This window comes from Typha angustifolia, chromosome 9 (assembly GCF_048772165.1).
Source record: "Typha angustifolia cultivar Huaian chromosome 9, ASM4877216v1, whole genome shotgun sequence".
Lineage (NCBI taxonomy): Eukaryota > Viridiplantae > Streptophyta > Magnoliopsida > Poales > Typhaceae > Typha > Typha angustifolia.
This window is the reverse complement of record NC_133247.1, coordinates 7,428,539-7,448,170: the sequence shown is the minus strand read 5'-3', so window position 1 is coordinate 7,448,170 and position 19,632 is coordinate 7,428,539. Positions and strand designations below refer to the sequence as shown.

Genomic DNA, 19,632 nt, shown 5'->3' with positions numbered 1-19,632 from the left:
AAAATAATTAGTCTCCTGCAACAACAGATTATTCATACTTATCATTATCGAATTTCATATCAAAAGGTATGGAGAGCAAATCAAAAGGTCATGGCAAATCTATTTGGTAGTTAATCAGAATCATGTAAGCCATTGCTTTCATATATGATGGAAGTGAAATACAAGAATCTTAATACAGTGGTTCAATAGGATAAAGTTAGATTGGATAACCTAAATACGAAGATGTTTAGGTGTGTTTTTGGTCCTTTGGAGCTTTAATTTATATATTTAAACATTGTAGGTGTAACAACCAAACCCTAAACACATGCATGGCACGAGTCCACACGACACATGCGTGGCACCTGACCATTTAGTTAGTTACTAACAATCAAATAAACCTATATCAACATCATAATTTTATCCACAACATCTAAACTAAGAATAACTCAACTCTAACTATCAACAGCATATAAATAACCCTACTTGGGCCCCACATAAGCCACAACACATCATCAAGAGCTTTTCACAACTACATATACACGACGATGGTATGTATATAATTCTACAAGTACAAAGTCACCTACTAGAATATAAGACAAGGATAAATACACACTTTGGAGGATGTCCACTGATATATTAGATAATATAACTCATCTAGCGTATAACACTAGCCACACTCTATTCTTCACCTACTAGCAAGACCTCTAATGGAATATCATGCTCCACTCGTTCACCTGAGTTTTTGGAAAGGAGAAAATAAAGAGAGTAATGAGCTAAAGGCTTAGTGAATAGACTTTACCTCAAATTAGTCAAGCCAAATAGAGAGCAAATCAAGTATTAGATAATATAAATCAGAAAGAGAGCATCATGTCATGAATGAGTATATGAATGTATTCTCAATAATATATAAATGAAAAGTAGATAACATGTCATAATTGATAAAAGTATATATAATCCTCGATAATGAATAAATAAATCTCCATGCCATACTATCATCGTATCACTCGATAATCCTAGATCTATAGTAAATGTCATGTTATAACTGATTAACAACACAAACTCTTGATAATGCATAAATAAACCTCTATGTCATACTATCATCGTATCACTCTCAAATATAACACATATGATGCATGCCGACTATGTCATGATGTCAAATGCGATGATATATAAATCATGATAATTACTCAATAATCATATGAAACTCTCTGTATCACAATCATCACCGATATCTCGGTATACCACTATGCGTAGTCAACACCCGGTACCCGGTCTCAACATCATGTCCAAAGGCTCAAAGCATACTCTACCATCCACAAGAGTATCTCAAATATAACCATACCCTGCCATCCGCTAGGGTATCAACATCCATCCAAACCGGGCACCCTTCTAGCTGCTAGAAACCTTGTGAGGATAACTCGCCACATATGCCCTAGCAAATGGCATATGTCCGAATGATACACTTAGTTAGGATTTTTTTTTATTGCATTAGGTGTTTAATTTTATTAAAATAAAATTTCTGTAGGTCGCGTTCGAACGCAGACGGAGTCGCGTTCGAATGCCCTTGTAAATGCCTACATCAGGTTCGTCAATACAGAGAACGCATATTGTGCGTTCGAACGCGGTCGGGCGAGTTCGAACGCCCACATTCGAACGCCTGTGTCGCGTTCACAAATCCAGAGAAGGAGCTTTTTGAGTGCGTTCGAATGCGATCGGGCGCATTCAAACACGATCGACAGGAATCCTCTAGAATTAGGGTTTCATATTATTTTAGGACTTGTTGGCTAGCCTCTATAAATATGTGGAAAGCAGCCAACTTCATTATGCTATTGGATTCTTGATTTTTTGCCCCCTATCTTCTCTCTAGACTCCTCTCTCCTCCCTTTTCACCATCCTTCCACCTCTACTATTGGCAAAGTTTCTCTTTGCTTCTAATCTCCTTCATCTGTTGAGTCACTCCTCTTCTTTGGGATCTCGACCACTTTGTTCCCTTCATCTACTTCCCTTAATCAATTTCACAATCCACCCTCATCTCCATACCCATTCATAACCCTAACATCCACTTCACCCGTCACCACCACCATCACCCACGTTATTCCATGTTTTCGTCCCTACTATAGTTTGAATCTGTAAAGGGATTAAATACAAAAGTTGTAGATCAAGAAGTTACGAATCCAACCCAATTGGTTTCGTAATTTTCTAACTACCGAAGAATATCTGACAAATATTTTTCCATGATTGCACGGACTACTTCCTGTAATAAATTCATATCTTAAGGAATTATATAGTAGTCGATCTTTTGGTACAAGAACCCGCTATCATTTGGTATCAGAGCCTATCAATTTGGTATCAGAGCCTATCATTTGGTATCAGAGTTTATCAATTTGGTATCAGAGCAAGCGAACCTCAGACCTCCATTAATGGTTGAAACAAGAAAGATGACATCAACAAGGAGACCTATGGAGAGCACACCGACAAGAGAGGACTCAATGCACGATGATCTTAACCGTGAGGCTGATTCCTTTGGAGTGACCATGGCAGGACCGAGTCAACCAACGTTTATGAGTTCGAATATGGATGAACTTAGGGGCATGTTTCAAATATTGTTGCATAAAGTTGATAACATACAAAAGGATCACGATGAATTCAAGGAATATGTCATGAATCGATTGGGTTCGTCATCTCCTCGACAATGAATGAAGTTTCAAAAAGGACCAACGGTGGGACCCCACAGGTCTAGGTGCGTCATATGAGTGTAAATGATCCCCTCCTACCTATACCTTCACATCATCCCCTACCTCCGTTACAAAACCCAAGACCGGCGGTGGTGGAACCCGAGAGGCGTGCGGTATCGGTGAGCTTCGTCGATGAGGAGGATTGACACTTTGAGGATGAGGTTGATCCCTATGAAGATGGTGATGGACGTGCTCGAGGGTTTAGAGAAGGTGATCAACATGCACGAACGTTTAGACCTGAACCAAGGATCTTTCGCGAACCTAACAACGCTATTCGGGGGAGAATTGCACGCTTGGACTTTCCAAAATTCCAAGGCGATAATCCAACGAATTAGGTATTTCAAGTTGAACAATATTTTGATTGTCAACGAATTAGGTATTTCAAGTTGAACAATATTTTGATTGTCAACGAATTAGGTATTTCAAGTCCAAATGGCAAGCTTCCACCTTCAAGCAACGGCATTGCATTGGTATAGATCAATTATTTGTGGTGGTGGATTTATTGAATGGGCTAATTTTTGTAGGAGGATTACACACAGATTTGGAACAGCGGCATATGAAAAATTTGTTGCCATATTAAGTAAGATGGTTCAAAGGACTACCGTATTGGAGTACTAAGCTGAGTTTGAAAGAGCTAGTAGTCGTTGTGAGCCGTTGTGGCCCGAACGTACGTTGATGAGTATATTTATTTCAAGGCTTCGAGAGGAGATACAAGCAGATGTTTGTGCTCTATGTCCTACTACTCTTGAGGAGGCCTTTGAGAAGGCCGTGAGGATGGAACAAAAGCTTAAGGCTTTAAGGATGGCAGCAAAAAACAATTAGGGCAACCGAGATGGGTGGTTTGCACTTAGAACGCCGATTGGAAATTCTATGGTTTCAAAAATAGCGGCTGCGAGTACTAGATCACGACCACCTTTGAGACCTTCTTTCGATGTTAGAAGAGGCACTAGACCCCCCGTTCGAACTCTCACACCTACCCAGGTGGAGGAGCGAAGAGCAAAGGGCCTTTACTTCCGATGTAATAAGCGTTTCACCCCTGGTCATCAGTCTTCTAAACCGATCGGGAGTGTGATGCTTATCGGTGGTCCTGAGGAGGATGATGAGGTAGTTGACGATGGAGAGTGTCCAGAGAAGGTCTATGTGGAGACCGTTGTAGAGGGCATGGAGGAAGATATCCAAGCGGAAATATCGATGCATGCATATTCGGATACTTCCGCGCGGAGGATGTTACGAGTAAATAGACTCGTTACAAAGCATTGTGTGCACATCCTCATTGATTTGGGGAGTACACACAACTTTCTAGACGAGAGGTTAGTGAGGAGATTAGGTTTGGATGCCGAACCGACCATGGGAATTGACGTCGCTATTCGAGACGGCACGAAGCTTAGGGTAGAGAGCTTGTGTCACCGAGTCGGTATACGGGTGCAAGGACATGACATCATTGTGGATTTCTATCCGTTGGTGATGCGAGGAGCGGACATTGTCCTTGGTGCTCAGTGATTACAAAGTTTGGGACTCGTCACATTTGATTTCCGGGTCATGTGGATGAAATATAAACAAGGAAACAAGGATGTACGGCTTGATGGTGTTTGGTCTTTGCCGATTCCTGCGATGCAACCTTTGGTGGGACTGCCTTGTGTATATGATTTGGCCTATCTTCTTCAGTTAGGACCAGCAAGAGATGAGCCTCAAACGAGTTCTCGTACTACCATTGAATTGTCTAATTTATTAGCTAACTTTTTTGGACTATTTAAGGAGTCGCAAGAGTTGCCACCGACGAGAGCGGCGGACCATCATATAGAGATTGTACCCGGGGCTGCACCGGCTAACGTGAGGCCATATCGGTATCCACATGTGCAAAAAGAAGTTATCTCAAAGACGGTAGCCGAGATGTTACGTGGTTATTCTATTATCTTTGTGGTGGTTAACAGATTGAGCAAATATGCACACTTTTTAGCATTATCACATCCGCTTTCAGCTGAGACGGTGGCTGAAATTTTTGTTAAAGATATTGCTCGATTACATGGCATGCCACGCATGATTGTCTCGGATCGTGATCATGTATTTATGAGCGACTTTTGGACTGAGTTTTTCAGATTGCAGGGGACTCGATTAAATTTCAGTTCGGCCTAGCATCTACAGACGGACGGCCAAACCAAGGTGGTTAATCGAGGCATTAAGCAGTATTTGAGGTACTTTGTTGGAGAGATGCCAGACGATAGTTGGAGTTCTTACCATGGGCGGAGTGGTCTTATAACACCGCCTACCATAGCAGCATTGGCATGACTCTATTTGAGGTGGTGTATGGACACATAGCTCCGACGTTACGCTCTTATGATCCAGTGGCATCGGTAGATAGGACGAAAGTGGACTTAGCATTGATGGATAGAGACGCCACATTGAGGAGGTTACGTGCTCATCTTAAACATACTCAAAACTGCATGAAGCAAGTTTATGATCATAGCCAAAGGGAGCAAGAGTTCGGCATCGGCAATTGGGTGATTGTGAGGGTGCAACCGTATCGACAGTTGACCTTACGTCCGATGCGAAACCAAAAGTTAGCAAATCGCTACTTTGGTCCGTTTTGGGTGTTGGAACGTATTGGTCCTGTTGCATATCATTTGGAGTTACCGGAGGGTTGAGAATGCACCATGTCTTTCATATTTCATTGTTGAGAGAGCGCATTGGAGATCATGAGATTGTTGCATTGGTTCTACCGGAGCCATTGAAGGAGATAGAGATCGTAGAGCTAGTTCGAGTACTTGCTAGATGCCGACGACGACATGGTACCAGATTGGAGATAGAGATTCTAGTTGAGTGGCTTGGCAAGCCATCTGATGAGGCAACATGGGAGTTGGAGACAGATATCTTGGAGCGTTTACTTGACTTTTCACCTTGAGGGCAAGGTAGGGAAAGCGTGGTGGGCTGATACACTTAGTTAGGATCTTTTCTTATTGCATTAGGTGTTTATTTTCATTAAAATAAAATTCATGTAGGTCGCGCTCGAACGCAGGTAGAGTCGCGTTTGAACGCTTGTCAACGCCTTGTGAACGCTTGTGTCGCGTTTGCAAATCCAGAGAAGGGGCTTTTTGAGTGCGTTCGAATGCGATCGGGCGCATTCAAACGCGATCGACGGGAATCCTCTAGAATTAGGATTTCATATTATTTTAGGACTTGTTGGCTAGCCTCTATAAATATGTGGATGGCAACCAACTTCATAATAGAATTGGATTCTTGATTTCTTGCCTCCTATCTTCTCTCTAGACTTCTCCCTCCTCCCTCTTCACCATCCTTCCACACATCTACCATTAGCAAGGTTTCTCCTCGCTTTTAATCTCCCTCACCCCTCTTCTTTGGGATCTTGAGTTCTCCTCGTCTACTTTCTTTAATCACTTCCACAATCCACCCTCATCTCCATAACCATTCATAACCCTAACATCCACTCCACCCGTCACCACCACTATCACCGTCCCTGCTGCAGTTCGAATCTGTAAAGGGTGTAACGAAAGTTGTAGATCAGGAAGTTACGGATCCAACCCAATTAGTTTCATAATTTTAAGACTACCAAAGAATATCTGAAGAATATTTTCCCACGGTTGCGCGGACTGTTTTCTGTAATAAATTGAGATCTTAAGGAAATATTCCGTAGCTGATCTTTTGGTTCCAGATCCTATCAAATTAGTATCAGAGCTTAACAATTTGGTATCAGAGCCTATCAAATTGGTATCAGAGCATATCAATTGGTATTAGAGCCTAACACATCTGTTTGTATCTCATCCCGCAGCCCTAAAATAAATATGCTCATTAATATCGGTTCGGGCCAAGGTAGCTTATAACGACTACTAACTCTTTCAAATTCAGCTTGGTACTTTAATATAGTCATCCTCTGAACCATCTTGCTTAATGTGGCAGCAAAATCTTTATATGCCGCTGTCCCAAATCTATGTGTAATCCTCCTACAAAAGTCAGCCTAACCGGTAAATCCTCCACCACGAATAATCGATCTATACCAGTGCAATACCGTTCCTTGGAGGTGAAAGCTTGCTATCTAGACCTTTGCGTCCTCCGCTGTCCCTTGATAATCAAAGTATTGTTCAACTTGAAACACCCAATCCGTTGGATAAGTACCTTAGAATTTTGAGAAGTCCAAGCGTGCGGTTCTCCCTTAAATAGCATTATCGGGTTCCCAAAAAATCTTTGGTTCAAGTCTGAACCTTTGTGCATGTTGATCTTGTTCTCTAAATCCTCGAGCACGTCCATCACCATCTACAAAGGGATCAACCTCATCCTCAAAGTGACAATCTTCAACTGAACCTTTGTGCATGTCATCTTTCTTGTTTCCACCATTAATGGAGATCTGAGGTTCACCTGGCTCTGATACCAAATGATAGAGTCTATGGTACCAAAACATAGGCTCTGATACCAATGATAGGTCACGGAACGATTCCCTTAAGATCTAAATTTATTACAGGAAGTAGTCCACGCAACTAAGGAAAACTATTCATCAAATATTCTTCCGTAGTCAGAAAATTACGAAACTAAGTGGATTAGATTCTTAACTCCCTGATCTACAATTTTTGTATTTACGCCTTTCACAGATTCGAACTACAACTAGGACGAAAATACGAAAGAACGCCGGTAATGATGGTGGTGATAGGTGGAGTGGATGTTAGGATTATGGATGGGTATGAAGATGAAGGTGAATGGTGGATGTGGTTAAGAAGTGGTCGAGATTCCAAAGAAGAGGGAGGACTCGACAGACGAGGGAGATTAGAAGTTAGGAGAGACCTTGCTAACTGTAGAGGTGGAAGGATGGTGAAGAAGGAGGAGGGAGAGAGAATAGAGAGAAGATAGGAGGCAAGAAATCAATAATCCAATGGCATGATGAATTTGGCTGCCATCCACACCTTTACAGAGGCTAGCCAACAAATCCTAATAACAATAATTAACCCTAATCCTAGTGCAATCCCGCCGATCGAGTTCAAACGTGCCCGATCGCGTTCGAACGCACAAAAGACGTTCTCTATATGTGCGAATGCAATGTAGGCGTTTGAACACGGCCGACTACGTTCGAACGCGCATTTCGCATCCTCTGTATTTGCAAACCTAATATAGGCATTCGTAAGGGCGTTCAAACGCGACCCCTTTCGCGTTTGAACACGACCTACATGAATTTTATTTTAATAAAAATAAATAACTAATGCAGTAAGAAAAGATTCTAACAAGGTGTATCACATGCCTCTAATGGTTCATATGACTTAATTTTTGTTTTTATAAATTGTAAGATCCGAATAGCCTCACTTGTCGATATTGTTTTACATGAACTTTGATACAGTGGATGCCACATTCATGAGTTCTTCATCTTCTTAGCAGAGATTATTGTTGACTAGGCACTGATTATAGCTCTTGTTGAGCATTGGCGGTAAGAGACACATTTTATCTTGCAGTTAGGGAGGCCACAATGACTTTGCGATACAGTGATACTTATGGGTTTGCATGTCCATGGTCTAGTTGTCACTGGTAGCATAGATTATAGATAGTTAGAGTTGTGTTTAGAGCTTTTAGGAGTTACGCCACCTTAGATTTCTATGTGAGGTTCATCGATCTGGATATAGTGGTTGCCTGACATATTTGCGACGCTACCTGTAGATGCTAATGATAAAATTGTACAGAGATATGCTCGGGCTTATATTTTATCACTTTTGGGTGGTTGCATTTTGGCTGACAAGTCTAGGCGTAGCAAATCTTAACCCGACCCGATAACTTGACACAATAATCTGACTCTTAATTAGGTTTGGGTTTAGTATAATCAAATTCAGGTAGTAAATGGATCAACCTGCCTAACCCATTTAACAATTGGGTCGTGTTTGGGTTTATATAGGTGACCCATTTAAGTATATGGGTCGGGTCAGGTCGAGTCAACCCGCCAACTCGCTAACCAGCCAACCCATGTATATATAAGCTAACTAAAGTCTAAACCCTCTCATTCTCTCCACTCTCCACTCTCCAGCAGTCTAGCCGCAGCCGCCTCATCTCACCAAAAAGGGAAAACATTTCGCCGTGCCTCCTCTCTTTCCTCTCTCTCTCGCCGCCTACCGCGAGCCGCCCTTTTCTCTGGAGCACCCTTTGCGGCGGCCCATGAACTCGGCGAAGACGGATATGAGATCACCGCCAAGGCTGAGGTAGATGCAGTGATCATGGTAAGGGGTGATGATGGTATCGGATTTAGTGATAGCGACCTCCATGCCGATTTCAATGGCCTTCTGGCCATCATAGATGTGGTAGAAGCCACTGATGAGCTTCGCCTTGTATACGGAGTTGGCTGCGATCTCCATGCGACACATGGTGGACATGGTTTAGAAGAAGAGGAGCTTGGAGGAGGTTGTGTCGATGAAGCAGGAGGGGGGCAATTCGGTTGCCGGTGAAGGGGATGCTTGTCTCGGTTATTAGGGTTTTGTTGCTAGAGGCGAAGGAGAAGCCACGAGGAGTGACAGAGAGGAAGTGGATGGAGGAGGTGGAAGAAGAAGAGAGGCGATGGAGGAACGCCATGGTCGTCGTCTCCTAAAAATTGGGTGAGTGTTTTATTTATTTATTTATTTTGAAATTTAGGAAGAAGAGCAAGTAGAGGAAATGGATTAATACTTCGGTGGGACATGTGACACATGTTTGGCCTGAGGAGATGAACATATATGTATTAGGATTGTAATTTTAATTATGTATTGAGTTTTGAGTTGGTAATAAGCTATTTTGTATGTATAATAGACTATTTATATAGGATAAATTAGGAAATATTAAATTTTATATAAGATTTATATTAAAAGGATTAGACGAGTCATATTAACGTATTGGTGTTGACACGACCTTTTAAGTATACGGGTTAGACAGGTCATGTTAGCCTATCGTGTTAACCCGACACGTTTATTAAACGGGTTAGGTGGGTCGGGTCGTGTTACCCGTTTATTAATCAGGTCATGTTCGTGTTTACCAAATGCAACCCGTTTACAAAATGAGTCGTGTTTGTGTCAAGGTAAAGTTGACCCAACCCGATTGCCACCCTTAGATAAGTCAGGAGCTACGGTCTAATTGATTTATTTACCTTTACTACGGAACTTGCAGTACACTAGCACCATTAGCTGGTAGGGCAATGCAGCACTAGCAATACTTTATCGAGAGTTCTGCTGAGCTTCCCTACTCGGTGCATTAGAGATAACTGCCCCCTTGTCTTGTGATAGGTATAATCTACTTCTATTTGTTTTGTCTATTCTATTTATATTTAGAGAAATTTGCATATAGCACCCTAACTTTTAACAAAATTTGCATTTATACCCTACATTTATACTATTTATAAATTGAGCTCTATGATTTAGCGAATATGTGCAGATTACACCCTACCGTTAGATCTGTTAGCTAAAGTTAACCAAACTCTTAGGTTGAATTAACTATATTAAGAAGATTACAAAAACCTAACCCAACCCTTCTCCACCATTTGATATAAACCCAATCCTTCTCCCTCCTCCTTCCTCCCTCCTCCCTCCTCCCTTCTCATCATCCCCACCTAACACTCCTTCCTCCCACCTCCAATCTCATTCTCTCCTCCCTCATTCCCTCCTCCTTTCTCCCTCCTTATCATCCCCATCTCCCTCGCCAAGATCCGGCATTTGCGACGTGATGGCAAGAAGGGATGTGGTGATCGGCATGTTGGACACTGGGGTTTGGCTCGAGCGCAAGTTCCCCGTCGAGCACAATATCTCCTCGACTACGCCGCTCGGATTGACAACTCCACCACTCGGCTACACTATCTGGATTGGAGGCTCCACTGACTACTCTCCCTTGGCCGCAATTGCACAGACTATTTCTGTGATGATAAGGGGCATCTCCATGCTCTCCAAGGGATGGTGCTAGCAAAAACTGCAGTGAATAGGGAAGAGCTCGTTGCCAATGCCCACCTCCTCGCCACTAGAGTAGGCTAAAAGGCTAGGGTGGCAGATCGGCATGCGGCCCTTGCCCCTCGTGGTCGTGCCCTCGGGGTCAGCTCTCGAGAACTCTAGATCCCTCGTCGACGACATCGAATCTCCCAACGAGGACGCAAGCAAGGGTCGTGGCCGCGTTCTCGTCCCACAAGTTAACCTAAGGGCATTTTAGGCATTTAAATTATTTTAGAAATAAAATATATTTAATTAATAGAATATTCTCACGGTGTTAGTTAAAACCTAACTCGGGGTATTTTCTGCGCATATTCCCTAAATCATAAGGCTCGATTTGTAGATAGTGAAAATATAGGATGTAAATGTAAATGTAAATTTAGCTAAAAGACAGAGTGTTATATACAAATTTTCCTTATATTTATGAGATAATATATATATATATATATACACACCTACATGTTGGACGACTAGATAGGCTCCCACCTACTATCGAAGCAGTTGGTTATCATATTGAGCAGCATGACTAGCTACTTGTAGTACCACCTCTACTTATAGATCACTTGGTACAAATGGCGGTGCCGCGTGACTTTTCAGCATAATCCGACTCCACATATGTTGCAATACTACAGAGATCAATTAGATCAACAGAGAGATGATCAGGTAGTTGATAGTTAATAATAGAAAGTAAACGTCTTTTATTTTTTCACTAATTATTCTATTATAATACAAATGATATGGGAGCTATATACTGAGGATGTCATGGCTCCTTTACCTGCCATACATACATCAGATAGTCACATATGGAGGACTAGAGCTCCCCTCATATGCTTTGATGTGGTGGAGTCACATTTTTTTTATCGTGTTATGCAATACTTTGGTCGCATACATCAGATCCCAATAGTATGTAATACAGAGGATGCACTTCATGAGGTCGATAAGCATGGAAAGAGCAGTTATCACTGGTAGACGCATCATGCAACATACATTCGTATGTGCGAGCAATGGATAGATACAATAGCGAATGAGGCCCCACATAGTGGACTAATTGGATTTGCTAACCCCTGTATGGAGTGATATAGAACGATCACCCGACAACTTATTTCTCCTTTATATGTGACAACATTAAATAAGATTGATTGCACATCTAGCACACAAGGGCGATGCAGCTCTAGCTCATAAGGACTTTGTAGCTCCAGCTCATGAGGATTACGCAGCTCGAGCTCATGAGGATGCTGCAGCTCCTGACATTGAGGTCTCCACATCGCAGCTAACGCAAGAGCCATCTGCACAAGGGATAAAACATGGCAGACGAGGGTAGGAACGGGGACATAGAGGAAGAGGACGAGAGGAGTCTTCTAGACCAGTACATGAGGGATTGGAGGTCTCTTCTGAGATTGACAAACATCGAGAGATAAAGGCTCTTGAGATAGAGGTCCCCAGGCTAACGAAAGAGCCATCTACATGAGGAGTTATTGTTTATAGGAAAAAGAAATCATCACACCTTCGTTTTTATGGACCAGGAGGATAGTTGATGATATTTATTTTTATTTTTACTCTATTATTATAAGTATCTGGGGAGTTATGATATATTCTAATTTTGTTAAACTTTTTTGCTAAATATTATTTTGGTTTTACAATCATATCACATAAATATTCATGCTGTCATGTACTAATCCCTACATTGCCATGCACAACAATGTATTGCTATGTATTTCCATGTACTTTGTTACCACTATATAACTAATGCATTGTCACGCGCTGTTACAACTACCATGCACTATCACCCATTGCTATGCACTATCACGCACTGCTACGTACTATCACATACTCCTATGCATTTATAGGTCTGCATTTATTCTTAATGCAAATATATAAAGCATTTTAAGTACGTATTTATAACAAAAAATATTATTTAAAAAAATACTATCTACTACTACTACTATTTTAACTTATGCTCAAAGATATTTTTGTCATTTGATTTATAAACATTATTGATTCCCAATATAATTTTATTATTCTTCAATATTTTAATATCAACTTTATATCATATCAATATAATTATTACTCTTTATACTAGTATTGAACTAAATATTATAATAGCTTATGCTAGTATTAAGTCTCTTTTTCTGATATTAAAAATTAGAATTGTTATATCTATTCCACACTTATTTCAGAAGTAATCGAGGCACCCAATAATTGATTGGACCCATTGCACTGAGACAAGCACTGGAAAGTGCAGATAGTCATTGATTCTAGCACAGAATTTGCTCCAAGTACAAATGGGTTAAACTAGATTCAGTTCATATTAGTTCTGCGTAGCGGTTAGTTAGGTCAGAGTTTGCATACTGCAAACTGGTGAACTTCCCATCAAGTAGAGAAGTCTTGACTCTAACAACCAAATTGAAATAATTTAATTGCATGCATTTGGATCTAAACCAAGAACCAAAGTGAGAATTAACTTGTTTGATGACCTGACTCCTGAGTACTGCTCGTAGTCAGAAGGTTATGCAGCTGCAGAGTTGTTTCCTTTTGATGCTCAGGAAGCAGTCCGCTAATCTTAGTTAATTCAATCTTTTTGCATATCATCATGCAGCAAAAGTTTCCTTCTTTGGGTCCAAAAGAATTTGAAAAAAGGATGATAATGCTGATATATGATACATGTTTGCATGTATATAGTGAGCTTTTTAGCATTGTACCTGATAGTACAAATTCGGCGATCAAAGAACCAATATAACTGGTTACCCTTTTACATTTTTATGTGCTCTCTCTGCAAATAGCTTCATGTTGTGAAAGCAAAACAGCATAACTCTTCCTTCTGAAAACTGTGTATGTTCTTTGACATCTGTGAGCATGACTGGATTAACGAGTTGAATTGTGTTTTCCCTGTGCCTTGAGTACGTGCAGCTTGATGTCTATGAAAGGCACTCTTTAGATTATTGTGCATGATCCTGGAAAGCAGAACTCTTCCTGCGTTAGGAACTCATCCAACAAACATATGAAGAGTCAGGAACAACAAGGTCCATCAACTAATACGAATAGATGAATTTGCAGAGCCAAACCTGTACAGTTGGGCCACTATATCTGCCTGAACGCATATAAAGATCAGGTGGTGCACGTATTGCTTCGAGCCATGCGTAGTCATCTTCCTGCTCATTAACTTCCAATCTGTTTTCTGTTGCTATCATTTTGAAAAACATGTAATTTACTGGTCTATGATGAATTCATGTTCAACAATATTCGATAATGTAATTATGGTATTCATGTTCAATTAGCCTTCTAAGATGAACTTTAGAAGTACAGATTACATATTTTCTAATTCCAACACAGTCGAGTACTATAAAGGGATTCCGAAGACATTTATGTTTTAGAGATGATGCAAATCTAAACATCTTCACCTCATCATTGCGACAGAAAGATGGAAGTCATAATCTTCTGAGTTGTAAATAAACTGTCAACTTCCTCTAAGAAGAGCTGCAACTTCAACTACAATGGAAATACCATAAATTTCACTAGCTAGTTAACTACTTAATTCAATATATATGCTCTTAATATCATCACCTAGGAACAGAGATGGCAGGAAGTCAGTCACTTGCAAATGTGGTTAACAACTACCTTCACAATAGAGATGATTGTAGGGGGTTTTAAAAGAGAAGGTAAAAGGGTGGTGTGAAGAAAGGAAAAAAATAGCAACGAAAAAGGTAAAAGAGAAAGAAAGAAAGAAAAAAAAATGTAAAAGATGGTGTCTCAGACATTAAATACATCATAATTGATATCCCGAGTCAGATTTAGGTTAGATCCAACTTATGATGTGATCCACAAAATCTGCATTAAAACAGAATGAATATTTTGTATTTACGACCGATATGGCCAAAATCAAATGACTGATATGTATCAGTGAACATAGCTGATGTTGGCTGTTACAGCTGATAATGAACTGGCATGGTCAATATTGGACCGAAACCAAGGAAAACCTTGTTTCAGTCATGGCTACAGATCAGTGATGGTTGATACCAATATGTACCGGTATCAGCTGACAGTTCAAACCACGCTTATACCTACTCTATCATGTTACAAGATTGAGCCTAATTCCAAACATAGACCTGAGATTGTATTTACTAATTATCGCGATTCAATGAATTCATACTATGCATTCATCTTTCTATTGAGTTGCTACTTAATCTTGCCCATTTTACAGATCTCACCTCAAAAGTCACAACTATAAATTCAACTTTTGAACTCCCTTTTAGGTCCAATTCCCACCTCCTCTAGTCAGATTTCCTCCATCACCTTTGTGACGCAGATTTCACATCTAAATTGTCCCACCCCTATTTTGTACCCCATCCATACAGCTTATCGCTCCCAACTTGTCAAGTTCCGTTAGGCATAACGTACTATCCTCCTTCATTGATAGGATACCATATGATACCACTGGCAACCTAATCAATCTGAAGTTTAGAAACCACCCCAAATCATCCCTTCCCCATTTTGTACCCCTCACCCAAAACCCTCCACCTGAAGCAGGTCTTTAGTGGTCATTATTGCATTTCCCCTCCCTATTTCCTATCAGTTCTTCTATGTAACAATGATCTTCTGATAACATGCTAACACTACTTACTTTTCCTTCTCTTTATAAATGTAGTAGCTTCCAATATTAATGCACATCTTAATAAAACTTCTGGCGTGGCTTCTTCCTATAAGCTCATGTCCCTTATTTACCTTCTCCTCCCCTAAAGATATTTCCTTATCAAAGATCCACAATCTCTCCATGTTTCCTGAGTGCTGCATCACTTGCACCAATTAGGACTTGCTTTTTCTAAATTTGAGCCTCTACCTAATAAAATATAGCCAATGAACTTCTCTCGCTCTATTTCCACAAGAAACTTTCATTTTCAAAATCCCTTGGCTACTATCCCCAAGGTTTAGCTTCTTTCCCACCAAGAATAGACGTGCTTTACCCCGTGAAATCATTAGGAGCATGGAGCAAAGTCAAACACTCTAAGTAATATTGGTCATCAGTTTAAGAGCTGCAAATCCAGAGTTTATGACCATACATGAAACACAGGAATCTTAGGATTTATCGCTGGCTAAAGGAAAGGTCTGGTGCAACTATTGAAGTTTTACAAAATTCAAATGAACAAGTCAACAAAAAATGAAATTCAATGAAGAAAATATCCTTAGTGGCTGTCATCATGACATAGTTTCAACTTCTAGTTGAAATTTTATCTTCATTAGCAATTGACATGCGAAAGATGTCGAGTTCTTATGTTATTTTGTATTGTTTAACTCAATGATGGTTGTGTCAGTCAACACAGGCCATACCGATACTAGGTCGGCATCAAGCATGGGGAATGCCGACGGCAACCCCAAAACTTCTGGCAAAGGGATTTCGTTGATGTGTGTTGAAGCCTAAGGAGATCTAGAGCCAAGGAAGACTCCCGTAGCCGTGTGGAGAAACTGAAGAAGATGAAATGGCCACAGTTAGGATTTTTTTGTGTTTATTAATCGGATGAAGATAAACAATGGAGAAATATGATTTGAATCACTTAAAAGTTGGATTCTGATAAAAGAGGATCCTTAAGATAAGTTAGAATCCATTCACTTAAAGGATCCGCATCACTTAAAATAGGATCATTTATGATAAGTCAGAATACTTTAACATTATAATAGGATTCTCATCCATAATTATTAAAAATAGTGTCCAATAAACTAACACATCACCCTATTGTCTTCCTCTCTTCTCACCGGTCCACACCTATTTTTTGTAACCCTGGGTCTAGGAATCGGTGGCCATAGATGATGGTGAAGGATCCCAAAACAAGCCTCTCTCTCTCTCTCTCTCTCTCTCTCTCTCTCTCTCTCTTAGTTCTTTGTCATGACAGTCGTGTGTTGTATCGGCACGACTATCCCTGGTTTAACTCATTAATTATTTTAAAAGCTCAAGTTATTAAAGATTAGTTTGTATCTTTTACATTCTAACACTCACTCCCCTTATTTATGAGATTAAAACATTTTTATAAGCTAAGAAATAGCATAAATAGGTGAAAGTTTTTTCTTCATTCAATTGACAAAGTAGATCTATAAGGATTTTATATCAAGACCTACTCTAGTACCATATTAACTCACTAACTACTCTAAAAGCTTAGGCTGATTGGTCTTTACATTTGATATTCAAACATGTACTTCTACATCTAGGATTTTCTAAAAAACAAAGCATGCACACAAAGCACATAATGCAAACTCCGATACACATAAATGACGCTTAATGACATGGATTGTACAAATTAAAGCACAATATTCTAATCTGAGTGAATCAAAATAGCAATACAAATGCTAGTACTAACTGATAATACCATTAAGTTCAGACTGATTTGAGAAAAAGAAGGATCTTATTGAACACAGCAATAGATTAGTATGAAAAAGTTACTTACAGAAGCTGGAGTATGGATAGTCATGATAATAGGTACAACATCGGCCATCTTCTTCAGAATAAGGTGGAGCAAGCACATCAAGTACAGCACATGGGGTTACTGCAGTGAAGCAGTGTAAATTACCCCCACTACTGGGGTACAAGATAGTGGTTGGGCATGGTGCTGTTAGGACAGTATCCATGTGTAACTTAGCCAATCTCACTGCATAAACATAGAATTCAATTACATATTTGGTGTTGTTAAGGAATTCCTCAGTTTTTGAATCCAGCAATAAACATAGTAATAACTTTAATGTATTTTTCAGTTTTTGAAACAATATCATACAGAGCAGTTATTCTAATTTGAGTACTTTCTTACTCTTAATATTGTACCTCTGACCTATAATGGGGCAATTTGATGTTTGGTTGTAAGTTAGAATAGTGATATAATAGTTATCTTTGATGTGACATAAAATTAAGGTAAAAGTACAAAAAAGACGTAACAATGACTCAAATACCCTTGATTTAATATATAAATTTAAATTAAAGTGTTCTCATTTCTTGTGCATAACTGTAAGTGGGCAATGTATATTTGAGGAAGAAATAAGATAAGAGGGTGGTAGGAGAGAGAAGATAGGTTGGAAAATTGATCGGGAAAATTGATTGGGAAAATTGAGAGGGAACTTTTGGTTTTTGGAATGAGATACATTGTTGGTAAGAGAGAGGAGAGAGTAGTTTTAGAAGAATTTTAGTCGAATCAAGGGTAAAATTGTAATTGGGCTTATGTGTGGAATTATTTGAATAGTGTTCTTATCTAGAGTAAGAATAATTTGACGTTTCGTTACAAATATATAGTGTTTCTTAAAGAATAGGAAAAAAAATAACCTAAAACAAAGCAGGGGGCTAAGTGACTTGACCACGAAGACAACGTTGATTATGTTGTTCTCCACATTTTAGCATCAAAAAATTCTGCGAATAGTAAGAATACAGAGAAGAGAGAAATTACACAAGATATAACTGCTAGCCTATGCCAAGTTACATGATTGATGACTATAAATCAATCTACATTGTATCATGTCCCATTCATCAGTGTAGTGCAAGAGAACAAGATTCCTTAAGGCCCAAATATGGTTTCAAATTTCAGTTTCAGTTTTGGTTTCAGGCCCATAGAAAAAACAAAACTTTTCAGAGTTTTAGTCTGTTTCAAAGTTTCAGACCAGAGTTTTGGTTTTCTTTTCTGGTCCTTTTCTAAATACTCGTATCATCTGACCTCATACTGGTATTCCCAACTATAGAATAGCTTAGCCTAGCCCTAGCTCTAGTCTCTTGTAGTCGTAGAATATCGTCCAACCATGGATTATTTCTTCATCAAGAATTTTATCCTTTATTTCATTGATCCAAGGCGTCATTGATCTTCATCATCAGATACATGATCTAGATCAATGGGGTTATCTTTTGTTCCCTCCAATTTCTTTCTATAAGCTACATGTTTTAATAACAAAATACTAACTTCTCCAATTTCTCCATCGTGAGTCTATTTTGAGGCATTGTATGGATTAGTGAGAAAGTTGTAAAATTTGTTTTACTAACTTTGATAAAACAATTTGACTTAAATTTCTCTTTGCTATTCACATCAAAGTAAGAACTTCGTCTTGACCATACATTGACCACTATTGAGTTGCATAGAATATGATTAACAAGTTAGCACGACTTATAATTTAGAGATTTAGACATAAAGATGCATGCTATCTTATGAATATTATTTCTTACCCGGAGTGATGCTATTAATTGCTGCAAATAGTTTGGCATTAGTAAAGTTTCCAAGTCTGAGTCTATATTTATCTAAGATTAAAAAAAAATTAAGATTACAAAATGTTAAACTTAAAATTTCAAAAATTTAAATATCTACTCTGTATAACTAGAAATTAAAAAAATTAGTTGGCACACATGTGCCATTATTTCTCTTCCTTCTCTCTCTTAGAGCTGTTCTGATCGCAATATCCCAGTGATATCATTGAGGTGAAAGAGTGTTAAACCTAAACTCTTCCCCTTTAAAATCCTCCTAGCTGTCCTCTTATTCGCCATGCCACAATCACCTTCCTCTCTCACTCTATTCTTCTTCCTCCCCCTCACTCGGCCATCAGAGCGTCCTCAAAGCAATCAAAGACTACCCCATGACTAATCTATGAATCATTTTCCACCTCTCATATTTAATTTGAATTTAATAAAGTATTTCGTAGTTTCCCTCGCCTTTACTCTTTAGGATTCATCGAAGTGATTCGATGGCTGATGATTTTGCGTCGACTCTACACCGGTTTAAGAAGATTTGAGTCACTAGTCTCGTGCCATTGTTGCCTTGTACAAGAGCCCTCGTGGTCTAGATTATTGATGTAGTGAGCTCAATGAACGCCGGTCATGGAGTCGTGGGTTGCTTTGACCAGCAAGTCACTCATTTCCTTTTCTTTCCCTTAACCTCCCTCTATCTTGTAGTGGGGTCCTTCATTGTCTTTCAGCCACTAGAGCGAGGTGGTTGTATTAGTCACCTCTGCATCGAGAGAGAGTTAAGAGGTCATCCCCACACTAGCTA

The 19,632-nt window shown here is 39.6% G+C and overlaps 1 protein-coding gene across 4 annotated transcripts in view; it reads right to left on the bottom strand.

Moving 5' to 3' along the window:
- Positions 1-560: 560 nt before the first annotated feature.
- Positions 561-19,632, bottom strand: part of LOC140767560 (plant cysteine oxidase 3) — a 37,055-nt gene continuing 17,983 nt past the window's right edge. The window contains exons 4-7 of one of the 4 annotated variants that reach the window (XR_012105588.1): positions 17,068-17,268; positions 13,699-13,817; positions 13,336-13,606; positions 561-713 (exon numbers count right to left, since the gene is read on the bottom strand). Coding sequence is in view for 3 of the 4 variants with exons in the window: in XM_073107520.1 (XP_072963621.1) it covers positions 13,568-13,606; positions 13,699-13,817; positions 17,068-17,268 (359 nt within the window). In the remaining variant the exon portion in view is untranslated. Of the gene's footprint in view, positions 714-13,213; positions 13,607-13,698; positions 13,818-17,067; positions 17,269-19,632 lie in introns of those variants that run through there. The other 3 variants (XM_073107520.1, XM_073107521.1, XM_073107522.1) reach the window with 3 other exon arrangements.